The 12,976-nt window shown below is 49.4% G+C and overlaps 1 protein-coding gene across 8 annotated transcripts in view; it reads left to right on the top strand.

Annotated features, from left to right (window-relative positions):
- herc1 (HECT and RLD domain containing E3 ubiquitin protein ligase family member 1) overlaps window positions 1-12,976 on the top strand; it is a 48,437-nt gene that overhangs the window by 26,364 nt on the left and 9,097 nt on the right. For 5 of the 8 annotated variants that reach the window (XM_076735002.1, XM_076735011.1, XM_076734994.1 and 2 more), the window contains 27 exons: window positions 452-725; window positions 813-1,023; window positions 1,133-1,299; window positions 2,390-2,506; window positions 2,729-2,984; window positions 3,079-3,200; window positions 3,311-3,537; window positions 3,922-4,190; window positions 4,424-4,476; window positions 4,570-4,770; window positions 4,922-5,096; window positions 5,543-5,810; window positions 6,244-6,457; window positions 6,981-7,240; window positions 7,327-7,454; window positions 8,294-8,430; window positions 8,952-9,152; window positions 9,454-9,584; window positions 9,665-9,888; window positions 10,031-10,151; window positions 10,262-10,408; window positions 10,689-10,790; window positions 10,889-11,062; window positions 11,766-12,065; window positions 12,172-12,237; window positions 12,357-12,482; window positions 12,749-12,887. In XM_076735002.1, coding sequence (XP_076591117.1) covers window positions 452-725; window positions 813-1,023; window positions 1,133-1,299; window positions 2,390-2,506; window positions 2,729-2,984; window positions 3,079-3,200; window positions 3,311-3,537; window positions 3,922-4,190; window positions 4,424-4,476; window positions 4,570-4,770; window positions 4,922-5,096; window positions 5,543-5,810; window positions 6,244-6,457; window positions 6,981-7,240; window positions 7,327-7,454; window positions 8,294-8,430; window positions 8,952-9,152; window positions 9,454-9,584; window positions 9,665-9,888; window positions 10,031-10,151; window positions 10,262-10,408; window positions 10,689-10,790; window positions 10,889-11,062; window positions 11,766-12,065; window positions 12,172-12,237; window positions 12,357-12,482; window positions 12,749-12,887 — 4,810 coding nt within the window. The remainder of the gene's footprint in view (window positions 1-451; window positions 726-812; window positions 1,024-1,132; window positions 1,300-2,389; window positions 2,507-2,728; window positions 2,985-3,078; window positions 3,201-3,310; window positions 3,538-3,921; window positions 4,191-4,423; window positions 4,477-4,569; window positions 4,771-4,921; window positions 5,097-5,542; window positions 5,811-6,243; window positions 6,458-6,980; window positions 7,241-7,326; window positions 7,455-8,293; window positions 8,431-8,951; window positions 9,153-9,453; window positions 9,585-9,664; window positions 9,889-10,030; window positions 10,152-10,261; window positions 10,409-10,688; window positions 10,791-10,888; window positions 11,063-11,765; window positions 12,066-12,171; window positions 12,238-12,356; window positions 12,483-12,748; window positions 12,888-12,976) is intronic. The other 3 variants (XM_076735028.1, XM_076735019.1, XM_076734983.1) reach the window with 2 other exon arrangements.

Raw genomic sequence — 12,976 nt, 5'->3', positions numbered from 1 at the left:
TGCCACTTTCATATCTGCTAAATATGAGGTCCAAAGATCTGTCATATCTGTCCAAAACCTTCAGTCCTGCACCTCCAAAGCTCACTGATTGACACGATCTGTCACATTTGTACATTTCTGTACAAAAACTGACGAGTAAAAACAAACATTCAGTGTTTTCACTCGGGGTCATGTGCAGGCTGAAGCTTCTGGATTCAGAAGAGTCTAAGAAGTCGTATATTTAATGGACAGATATGAGAGTAGTATCATCTATCTCTCATCTAACTCAAACTCAACCTCAAAATGTTTCACCTCATTTCTGTTTTTATAGATCAAATTTCATAAAAATGGACTAATTAGCATGATTGAATATGGAGCAAATGTATTAAAAGGTGGCTGATGTGAGTGAAATCTCATACCTGTAAGTGATCCAGGTCATATTGTCAAACCCGTTCTGTCTTCTCACATCAAGGTGTTACCGGAAGCAGCACCCAGCGGGCACAATGCCGATCTAAATGCCAGCACCAGCGGAAGCGCAGCTGCCACCTCGCCAGTGTGCCAGGAAGAGGTGGAGATGCGGGCGGCTCTGCAGTTCCTCATGCGACATATGGTGAAGCGGGCGGTGATGCGCTCCCCCATCAAGCGGGCCTTGGGCCTGGCAGACCTGGAGAGGGCTCAGGCCATGATCTACAAGCTGGTCGTGAACGGGCTGTTGGAGGAGCCCAGCGGGGGAAAGGCCAAGCCTGGTGAGGATATGCAGAGGTGTGGTTCTCACGGTTCTTCTCACTGTAATAACAATCCCTCAGCTTCCTCTGTCTGTTCATCTCCCTCAGGAGTGAGAAGTGAACCGGAAGGCGAAGGGGAAGGCACAGAGGGTGAGCAGCTGGCACAAACCCCCGTCACCACCAGCCCCTCTGCCTCCAGCACCACCTCCTTCATGAGCTCCTCACTGGAGGACACCACCACGGCTACCACACCCGTGACCGACACGGAGACCGTCCCTGCCTCTGAGTCTCCAGGGGTCATGCCTCTCAGCCTCCTCAGGTCAGAGCAGATGGCTTCACATATCGTCGGTCAGCTGGAATGAATGAGTTGCCTCCTCCTTCATCTGTCATTAAATTGATCTGATTTTTTCAATGCTTCTCTGTTACAGGCAAATGTTCTCCAGCTACCCAACTACCACCCTGGTTCCAACCCGTCGAGCGCAGACCCCTCCGGTGTCTTCTCTGCCAACCTCTCCTTCAGACGAGGTCGGCCGCCGGCAGAGCCTCACCTCCCCCGACTCCCAGCCCAGCAGACCACAGAACAGAACAGGCACCTGTAAGTACGCCACATCTCCACGCGTGGAAATATTCCTGGTGTGCTTGTACGGTGTGTCGCTAATTTAACAGTTTTTAGCTGGTTAGCCTTTAAATGGACTCTCTGTCTGATCACAGTCATACATGATCACAGAGCTGCTGGTGCCCGTTCAGCATCCAGCCTGAGATGAACTTCAGCTTCAGGTCCAGCCGGTGATTATCAAACTGACTTGGGTGTAGTTAGCACTGACTGTGTCCTCACACGCCCTCACAAAGAGAGTTTTCTCTTCTCTATGACATTGTAACGTGCTGCTCTAATCAATAAATGCAAAGCCATTTGACAAGGAGATCAATCAGTGCCACCTGCTGATCTAAATGGATTGATCCTGGCGCATCTCGTTCGGTGATGATTAAAGCTTCCCTGTGGAGTTTTTGACCTCTCGCTGCACCATGAAGCCGTTTCTCTGTGAGCGAATCCTGCCGATGGCGTCACATTTCCACTCATCTGCAGGTGGCAGTAATGAGGCTAAATGCAGCACAGTGTGCCGGCACAGGCAGTGAAGAAGAGGGCTGTGAGCTTGTGTGTGCAGGTTTAGGATAGATTGGATCTGCAGATGTTTAATGAGAAAGGAGATGCATGAGGCACATTTGTTAGAACACAATTACCGTTGATGTAAACAGGACTTTTGTTTGTTTACAGGGAAAGTCCACAGGGCACCTTTTAATTATGAGATGCTGGTTTAAACAGTGAGCTCAGGCCTTTTAAATATGACCTTTGCTAAACGAATCAGCACCCCAGCATGTTTCCCCTCAAGCTAAATGTATTTCTTAAACATGCAATAATGTCTGCTGACATTAATCAAGGTGCTCTTTACTTCAGGCCTGTGGGTCACTGTAATACACTGTGGGACGCCCTGCATTACGCCACCTTTAAGTTATTCTGTCCACGTTCATTTTTTCCATGTGGGACAACAACAGCGTAACACTTAGCAGACGGTATAACTGACATTCTAATGTTCTTGAAGGTTTTGCTTGATAACAGTGATAAAGGCAAAGTGTGATATTCAAACCTGAATCCCAGATCTCATACTGGTTTTCACTACTTGCTCCAGCTCTGTCAGACCCCAGCAGCAGGCTGTCCACATCCCCCCCTCCTCCTGCCATCGCCGTGCCCCTGTTGGAGATGGGCTTCTCCCTGCGTCAGATCACCAAAGCTCTGGAAGCCACAGGTCAGTCTCAGTCGACTTCTCTGCCCCACTTTGACATTTCATTTCATTTCATTCAGTGACTTCTTAGTCTGACCAACACAAGTTAGAAAGCTCACCTCAATGAAAATAGAGAAAAATGCTAATTTCAATGTCCTTGACCTCAAGTGGACATATTGAAATGGTTTGTCTGGCTGTCACTGTGCAGTTCTCTAAGGGGTCCGGGATGTATTTGTGTCACCTCAGGTGCTCGAGGGGAAGCGGATGCTCAGAACATCACGGTGCTGGCCATGTGGATGATAGAGCATCCGGGCACAGAGGACGAGCATGACGAGGCTCACGGCAGAGTCAGCGGCGTCAGTGGCGATGGGCCTGACTCCTCCTGTCCGGGGGCGATGGCCTCTGCTGGAGGCAAATCTCTGGACAGGAGCTCATATCTGTGCTCTCCTGGAGACATAGCCAGTGCAGACGCTTCAGAAATGGAGGAGGGCTTCAGCGAGAGGTTGTCTGCTGATACTTGCTGTGCGCTGAATGTCATGAAGTTGTATGTTTGTAAAAGTCTGTAAGAATAAACTCTGTGTTTGTGTCCTTTGTAGTCCTGAAGGTCTGGAGCAGGACAGTGCCTCGGCCTCCAGCGGCGCTCCGCTCAGAGGCCGCTCTGCTGTCGGTAGGAAGCACCGCTTTGACCTGGCTGCACGCACACTGTTAGCTCGCGCTGGTAAGAACGTTCCACTAAGACGTCTTTGACCTCTTTTCACACTGGGTTTAAACAAAGCGCAGATTCATCTCCCGCTTCCTCACTCGTCTTTAATCTTCTCACCTTCGAAGCTGGACTGTACCGCTCGGTGCAGGCCCACCACAGCCAGTCACGTCGAGAGGTCTCGTCCCTCCAGCAGCAACAAGACCCGGGCGCCCTTTACGACTTCAACCTGGATGAAGAGCTGGAGATGGACCTAGACGAGGAAACCATGGAGGCCATGTTCGGCCAGGACCTTGCCAGTGACACCGACATTCTGGGAATGTGGATCCCGGAGGTACTGGACTGGCCAACATGGGTGTGTGTGACTTTACGCTTTGGCTAGAGGGCTGCCATCACCATTCTGCTCTTACCTTCACTGCATCATTCACTCACAGTTAATTCATATGTTTCATGCAGCTTTATGAGTCAGACACCAGCACACTTCCCCTGAAGACCCCCCCACTCACTTAATCTAACTGGCATGAAAAGAAAGAACGATTATTCTCAGAGCTGATAATTGGCTGTTGCCTGGAAAGAAAGTCATTAATGCAAAGCTGTCACTGATTCATATCTCTAACACATCACATGCATGGATGCCTAACTGCTCTTCTGGACAACTTCTGTGTGTGTCGTGTAAACACGTCCGTCTTCATGCGTGTGAATGTGTGTGTGTTCCTCTGGAAATGTCCCCACCTTGCAGCACGTATGTGAGACGGACGATCGAGATGAAGTGGTCGTGTGCGAGCTGTGCGAGGCCAACGTGGCCAACTTCAATCAACACATGAAGAAGAGCCACCCAGGCTGCGGCCGCAGCGCCAACCGGCAAGGATACCGCAGCAACGGCTCCTACGTGGACGGCTGGTTCGGAGGGGAGTGCGGGAGTGGAAACCCCTACTATCTGCTGTGTGGTGGCTGCAGGGAGAAGTATTTGGCCATTAAAAGCAAGGCCAAAGTGCCCATTGTGGAGAGGTATGCTCACCTGAGACAGGTTCTTAAAACACTGCAGTACTGTTACTGCAGTTGTGCTGAAAATGTAACAGGATTTAAAGAGTACTGTTACCCCTCAGTGTGTTCTGCCCATTTAAAACTTAATATCAGCTTTAATTTGTGTTTATTTCTGCTCTGTTTTGAACTACCCTGTTATTTAAAGGAAGTAAAACTAATAGATCATCATGGTTTTCTATTCTGTGACATGTACTCAGGTATAAGGGACAAGCTCCGGACCTCCTGGGAAAGCAGGACAGTGTCTACGAAGGTGAAGTCCTTTATTATGCATCAACATCTCGAACTCCACTTCACGTGTTTGTTTTTGATTTCACATCGTGTCCGTTTGTCCGTCCCGCTGCAGAGGACTGGGACATGCTGGACGTCGATGAAGATGAGAAGCTGACGGGGGAGGAGGAGTTCGAGCTCTTGGCCGGACCGTTGGGTCTCAGTGAGCGCAGGATCGTCCCAGAGGCCGTCCAGTTCCCCGACAGCGACCCACTGGGAGCCTCTGTTGCCATGGTGACGGCTACCAACAACATGGAAGAGACACTGCTGCAGATCGGTGAGGAGGACTTTTAAGACGGCCTCACTTCTGGAGATGACAACATATTTGATTCGTTGATGTTACAGTGTCAGACTGATGTAAAGCATTTGGTTCCACGCTGTGGTCGTTAGCATAAGTAGCATTAAGCTAAGTGTGTGTTTGCGTTCAGGCTGTCAGACCTCGGTGGACAAGAGCTCGTCGGGCAGGGTGACCCTCGGCGAGCAGGCGGCGGCCCTCCAGAACCCCCACGACCGAGTGATGGCTCTGAGGAGGGTGACGGCCGCAGCTCAGGTGCTGCTTGCCAGGACTATGGTGATGAGAGCGCTGTCCCTGCTGTCTGTCAGGTAGTCTGAGGACCGCCCACCGCCCAGGGCCGGAGTTTTCTCTGACCCAACTGATTTCACTTATGATTGATTAAATTTGACCCTTTCATATGAGTAAAAGATTGCATGAGGGGAAAAGTGGTTTTAATTCACAAAACTGACACGATAATGACTGAACAGGAAACGATGTCTCAGGTGAAACCAAGGCTCAGGTGCTCAGTGTGTTTTCATTAGCGTTGTTTATTTGACTGTTTGTTCTTCTACTGAAATATTTACAACCTTTATCATTACAAAGAAGTTAAATACGAAGCAGTTATAGTCCCAAAATACTTTATTCATTACAACCTTTTGAATAAGAAAGACAAGCATTTGTTTGAATATTTAATCATGTACCTGACAGGAAAAGGAAGCAGAGCTTTCTGACTGTTATGCATCACATGACTCCTTCCTCCCTCCTTCCCTCCCAGCGGCTCCAGCTGCAGCCTTGCAGCAGGTCTGGAGTCTCTCGGTTTGACTGACATCAGGACGCTGGTCAGACTAATGTGCCTGGCGGCAGCAGGTCGGGCCGGTCTTTCCACTAGTCCTACAGCCGGCTCCGGCCACGCTGAGAGGCCCCGAGGGGCCACCAAGGCCAGCAAACCCATCTCCTGTTTGGCTTACCTCAGCACAGCAGTGGGCTGCTTGGCCTCCAACAGCCCCAATGCTGCCAAGCTGCTGGTGCAGCTCTGCACTCAGGTACGCAAAGTTACTCATCAGCTTAATGCACTTCATGGCTTTTTTGAGATCTGAAGTTCAATTTAATTTTAATCGCTGTCAGTCCAGACCTTTCAAGAGAACTTGATGCTTTGTGTGCCAGCAGCTGCCAGCAGAATTTGTGGTTTTAATGTCTGCTGATATCAGTTTTCTCATCTCACTCTTTGAAAGAAAACAAATAAGCATTTCCCAAATTCCCAACTATTCTTCTAAGTGCTGTAGATTCTGTAAATACTGCCAATAAGTGGCTTTATTTACTTTGATAGAACGGAAAATCAGGTCCTCGTAATTATTAGAGACAGGCCTTTATTTTTAATTTCATTTTGTAATGGTATGCAGCCTCGCTGTTTTCTGACCTGCTCTCAGGAATCTGTTTGTCGTGTTGTTTTTCTGGTGTTATTTTCTTCCTTCCCAGAACCTGATCTCTGCAGCCACCGGCATGAACCTGACCACGGTGGACGACCCCATCCAGAGGAAGTTCCTGCCCAGCTTTCTGCGTGGCGTGGCCGAGGAGAACAAACTCGTCACCTCTCCGAACTTTGTGGTCACACAGGCTCTGGTGGCCCTGCTGGCAGACAAAGGGGCCAGACTCAGACCTGCCTATGACAAGGCTGATATGGAGAAAAGAGGTTTGTAGACAGATACAGAGAGGCCGTCTGTGTCACCCTCATAATGCTTCATATCGTAGTTCTCGTGACAGCTAGTCGATACCGGATACTGTTGCTCTCAGGGTGATTAAACATACTGATCACGACTCCACCTTGATTGATTGATCCACATTCGATTCTTTTATCTTTCAAAATTTGTCAGATTGATTTACTTTGAGGTCTTAAATTTTGTTCTGGTACCATCCTATCACTTGTTTTTGATGTCATGGAGATGTTTAATGATGTATTTTGTTCTGGCCTAGAGGTCAATCATCTCATAATCATTAGCATGTGTAAATGTGTAATTTGTGTAGTAATAGAATAAATCATCGTTAATGTGTGTAAAGCTTTCATGCACACGTGATTCACGCTTGTGCTAGCTTGACGTCACTGTGATCACCTTCTGATTTGTCTGTGCATCTTGAATTCTCATGTTTGTCTTTCATTTGTGGTCTTTCTCTCACTCACTGGGAAACCTTGTCACCTTGTGTTCCGTGTCGAGCAGGTCTAATTGCGCATTTGTATGCTCATCCTTCCCATAATCCCTCCGCTGTAGGGCCTCTGGAGCTGGCCAATGCTCTGGCGGCCTGCTGCCTGTCCTCCAGGCTTTCTTCACAGCACCGTCAGTGGGCTGCCCAGCAGCTGGTCCGCACGCTGGCCGCCCACGACCGCGACAACAACCAGAGCCGGCCGCAGACCTTTGCCGACATGGCGGGGGACTTGCGGAAGTGCTCCTTCATCAAGCTGGAGGCTCACCAGAGCAGAGTGAGTGGATACAGGATGAGGAGCGCTCCCAGGCTGGTTTACGACTCAAACTGTTTGACGTCAAAGTCCTTCTCCGTCTCACTCAGGTCATCACATGCGGCTGGTGCAGTAAGAAAGGCCTGTTAGCCACTAGCGGTAATGATGGCACGGTCAGGATGTGGAACGTCACCAAGAGCCAGTACACCCTCCAGCAAACCTGCATCTTCAACAAGGAGTAAGTCTTTCTGAGGCACCACAGCCCCCCTTTGTACCTCCAGACCCCTCAGGACGTTAATGAATCCAGTGTTACATTCAGAAGATGACGGGTCACAAACTGCTCTGTGACAGTACTTTGATGTGACTTTTTTGCAGCTACAATATGTAGAATTCGTTTAGTTTTGGCCATTTGTTAAAGCTGCACTAATCAGTAGTACTGTTCAAACACTGGACCAGCTGACTGGTCACACCAGCATTTAAATCAGCAACATTTTTCAGTTCAACTTGGACACACAGTTAGCATGTGGTTAGGGTCCGTGTCAGATCAGACTGTTTTTCCCTCTTCAATAAAACTCCTATAGAATGAAATGATGTTCAGTCCCAAGAACAAGATGCCAGGAGGAGGAAACAGCACAGTTGAGAGAAAACAGAAATCTGTGGAGCTGACTGGAGCCAGCATGTCCCAGCTGGCTAGCGTGTTAGTTGTTAGCTTGCCAGTATTTCACTATTTAGCCCTTCAATTAGTCGGCATCACCAAACTGCTGAAATCAAATATTTTGTGAAGAAGTACAGTCAATCAGACAAAGTTAGTGTTCTGAGGCGTCAGAGAGCGAATAGAGCGAAGAGGAGGGTGAATGTTGGACTTGCAGCACATTCAAATGAATCCTGATGTCGCTCTGTGTCAGCTGAATGTGTTAATAGGCAACAGTTTGCTAACGCATTCCCATAAACTCTTTATAAGCTAATAATATGGCAGATGTTGTGTTTTCAGCTCCCTTAAGAAGCCGAATAAATAAAAGAAAGAATGCACCTTTAGGTTTTGGTCTCATTTGCGTTGGTTGTGTTGTTTCTCCTCAGCGATGGCTCTTCAGAGGAGGTCATGTCGGGTTTGGGATCTCCCAGCGATCCCTGCCTGTCTCCCCTGGCATGGAGCGTCACTGGGAAATATTTGGCCTCTGCCATGGAGAAAATGGTCAACATCTGGCAAGTTAATGGTAAACATTTCTTTTTTCCTTCTGTTTTTATTTTGTTATACAGTATGTTACTGATGAGCTCTGTTTGAGTCGATTCAAGAAACTGTTCCAGTATAAAATGTATTATGTGGCCCAGCTTGCATCACTGGTGCGTGAGGTCCACAGAATATGAATGAGAGGGCATTAAGATTTTATGGCTCCCATTAAAAATAAATATGCCTGGGGTCTGAATGCGGTCCAATCATCACTTCCTGCCTCTCACCACACACCCTGCAGCATGCACCATCTGTCCTTGGCCACTTTCAGTCGCCTCAAGGATGAAAGTCCACAGTCACGTTCCTGTGAGCCTGCAGGAGCTCATTTTCTCTCGTGCCGTTGAAATGTGACTGTGTCCTCTTTGCACAGGCAGATTAAACCCACCCATTGTATTACCGTATGTCTGTGGGCATCGCTGAGTGATTAGTTCAAGCGACAGTCCAAAATTCTACCTGTCAAGAGATGTTAAACCTGCTGAAACGTGGCCTCCTCTCTCCTCCTCTAAGGCGGTAAGGGCCTTCTGGACGTGCAGCCTCACTGGGTGTCAGCGCTGGCTTGGCCTAAAGAGGAGGCAGAGTCCCTGTGGTGCGGGGAACCCAAGGACATGCTGCTGGTGGGACGAATGGACGGATCTCTGGGCCTCATTGAAGTGCTGGACACCTCCACTATGCACCGCACCGAACTGGAGCACTGCTACAGGAAAGATGGTACGAAGAGGAGTTTCGTAGATCCCTTTGTGCACTCTAACATCCCGTTTACACCTGGTGTTAAAACACCATCTGTACCTGAGACATTTTCAAGATAAGGACAAACAATGTCAGCAGAAGGTGTAAATGCATCCAAGATCAGATCGTTTATTGTCTGGATAACGTGTCCGGATACAGATCCTGTTTTAATACCAGGTGTGAACGGGCTGTACATGACGTGACTCTGAGCAGATTGTGAGTAGTTTACAAATCTTTGCTGATTGTTCACCTGTCTGCGATGTGACGTTTTGTCCTCTCTCAGTGGCAGTGATGCACATTGCCTGGTACAGCGAGGACAAGCCTTTTGCTGTGGGCTATGCAGACGGCAAACTGCTGATAGGATCCAAAGAGCCCTTAGAGAAAGGAGCCATCGTGGTCATTGATGCTCACAAGGTAAACCGTGTCTACAGATGTAAAGAAGTCAAGTCTGTGGATTATCGCCAGTCTTCTCTCAACCGAATCTTTTTTTTCAGGAGTCGATCACCAGTATGAAGTGGAGTCCTACTGGCCGGATCTTGCTGACTTGTGCCAAAGAGGAGACGGTGAAGCTGTGGGCGAGTCCGGACCCCCGCTCTGACTCAGGCTCTGGCTCTGGCTGGTGCTGCCTGCAGAGTCTTCGACACCCCTCCGTGGTTAACGGCGTGGCCTGGTGCAGCCTGCCTGGACGTGGCCCTAAGCCCCTCAACATGTTTGCCATGTAGGTCGACCTCATATACAGACAGTGTTTTTATTAACACGACCTCCTCAAAGAGTTCCAGTCTGAACGACTCGATATGAGAGACGAACATATTTCCATGAAGGATCATTTCCAGGCTTTCATGTGCTGCTGTGTTTTTCAGATGCTGTCAGAATGGCCTGGTGTCAGTCTGGACTGTCCCTCAAGACATCTCCAACTTCCCAGAATCCTCCTCCTCTGACTCTGAGGGATGGTGGGAGAATGAAGCGAAACCTAAATTCATGGTACTTCACATAAACACATTATCACCTGACTGATCATGGATTCATCTCCCAGTTTATCGTGCAGCAAAGACGATGCGCTCTTCCTCTTACGTGCTGTCACTGTGTCGCAGTCTTCCCGGTGGTCAGGAGATGGAGCGGTGTGTGTCTTCCAGCTGAAGGGCCACATCACTCCAGTGAGAACGCTGGCCTTCAGCCCCGATGGTCTGGCCCTGGCATCTGGAGGAGTGGGAGGCCTCATGAACATCTGGTCCCTACGGGTAGGAAACACACACACACACACACACACACACACACACACAGATGGAGGTGAAAACACCCACGTAGTATATATGCTAGTACTGCAGGTACAAGTAGTACAGATACACAGATGTACATGAGATATGCAATACACAAGCAGAGAGGTGAAAAGAAGAAATGAGTCATTACAAACTCACTTTACTGGCATTTAGGGATCACACTGTGGTTTACAGTGACACTGAATACCTTCCCACTCTGTGTGTGTGTGTGTGTGTGTGTGTGTGTGTGTGTGTCCAACAGGATGGGTCTGTGCTGCAGACAGTAGTAGCCGGATCGGGGGCGATCCAGAACATAGTCTGGATCCCAGATGTGGGTGTCGCTGTCTGCTCCAACAGGTCAAAGGTAGGACATCTTGACCCGATTCTTGTTTTTCCATGTTTCTAGCTGCGTCACTCAAATGAATTCATATTTATTTACTCTCTGGTCTGCTTCATTTCCAGGATGTGCTGGTTGTGAACTGCTCCAAAGAGTTCATGGCGTCCAACCATGTGCTGGCCACTTGCCGCACAGCTCTGAAGAAGCAGGGCGTAGTCGGCCTCAACATGGCACCCTGCATGAGGGCCTTCCTGGAGAGACTGCCCGTCATGCTGCAGGAGCAGTACGCCTACGAGAAGGTACAGGGACCTTTAGGGTGTTCTCCACGTTCATGTTTCCACTGCTGAACACCATGAAATCACCATGAAAGCTGCACAAAACCAAACAGTTCAGCAGAGTTTTGAATGCAGCTACATTATTTTCAGTTCATGTCAGAAAGGGTCCCACTGTGTGCTGCTGTCAATCAGCTGTGGTGGTGTGATGTGTTCAGGGCAGGAATAAGGACATTACTGCTGAGCATCACGCTGCTGTCGGTGCTCGTGTGCTCTCTTATTTAACTGTTTGGACCTGACACACTTTGGATCGGGTCTAATCATCCTCTGGTCTCTTTGAATCAGGTCTGCTGAGGGACTCTGGATCAAAGGCCTTCTTTGTAGGTGCATTGATGCGTCTCGTCACTTCATCCTCCCGCGGTTACAGAATGAATATAGTTAGAGTACACGCTGTGAAGTTTTTTTCAGCTGGAAATGTCTCCCTGTCCTTCTGCTGTCCCACTTTTGCGCCAAAACGTAGATTTTTACAGTAAAGCTTAAATGTCGGTGAAGGCCTACAGCTGAATGTGACAGGTTGACACTGCTTCCCTGAGGGCCATCGAATGGCATTCTGGGAAATGCAGGAAATCCCACACTGTAAATTAAGGGTTCATTACTGCACACAAGCTACCAATAACTGGTTTTTACCTTAAATTTCCAGCTGATGTTTGTTTTCCGTCTTACCTGCCAGCCCCACGTCGTGTGCGGGGAGCAGCTCGTTCACAGCCCCTACATGCAGTGCCTGGCCTCCCTGGCCGTGGGTCTCCACCTGGACCAGCTCCTGTGCTGCCCCCCTGTGCCGCCTCCCCTCCAACACTGCCCCCCAGAGTCCGGCACCGCCGTCTGGTGCGCCAGCGAGTGGGCCTGGTTGGACTGCTTCTCTACAACAGTCAAGGCGGCGGAGGCCCTCGCTCGAGGCGCGACCTTCCCCGAGTCGTTCTCTGTTCCCGACCTGGAGCCTGTGCCCAAAGACGAGATGGCTCTGCTCATGGTGAGGGAGGCTGCCGCTGTCTGTGCCGCTGCTGTAACTGTCCTTTATAATGGAAGTAACACCTGCTGAGGCCTATAATAACAGCCTTTGCTCTGTGTTTTTCCAGGACAACAGTAAATGGGGGTCTGGTATGGACGAGCAGATCATGTCCTGGGCCACTTCCAGACCAGAGGTAATTTACACTGATGCCCAGATCAGCTGTAATAAACGGTTTGTCATAACTGGCAGTTTAGCTGCGGGTTTAACTTTGTCTGGTCCATTTCTCACCTGTATATTTGTGTGTGTTTGCAGGACTGGCACCTGGGGGGGAAGTGTGATGTGTATCTGTGGGGCGCAGGGCGTCATGGGCAGCTGGCAGAGGCTGGCAGAAACATCCTGGTGCCAACCACTGCTCCATCCTTCTCTCAGGCACAGCAGGTACACAGACTGTCGTGTCTTTGTTCACTACGTCTGTTACCTGTAATCACATCCTCAGAGCTCATTTTTGTGTTCCTTACAGCAAGAGCAGGTACATCTTTATGGAAGTGTAATTATTTACCGTCTTAACATCTGCTCCCTGTTGTTGTCCACAGTCACAAACTCTGATCATTGCTCCCCTTGTTTACCTGCTGTGTGCCACCATCCCTGCCACGTTCCCTGTTTCCAGTTTATCTCCTTCTTCACCACCTGCTCTCCTCCCTCAGGTGGTGTGCGGTCAGAACTGCACCTTTGTGATCCAGCCTAACGGGACGGTGCTGGCCTGTGGGGAGGGCAGCTACGGCCGCCTGGGGCAGGGGAACTCTGACGACCTGCATGTCCTCACCGTCATCTCCGCTCTGCAAGGTGAGCGTCAGATATCTGTGACAGATGACGTGTCACATGTGTGTCCTCTGATTCCTCTGAGGTTTGATCAGGATCAAAACTACGACTCA

The sequence above is a fragment of the Chaetodon auriga genome, chromosome 1 (assembly GCF_051107435.1).
Source record: "Chaetodon auriga isolate fChaAug3 chromosome 1, fChaAug3.hap1, whole genome shotgun sequence".
Lineage (NCBI taxonomy): Eukaryota > Metazoa > Chordata > Actinopteri > Chaetodontiformes > Chaetodontidae > Chaetodon > Chaetodon auriga.
Note: the sequence above shows the minus strand (reverse complement) of the source record. Positions and strands in the feature narration are given on the sequence as shown.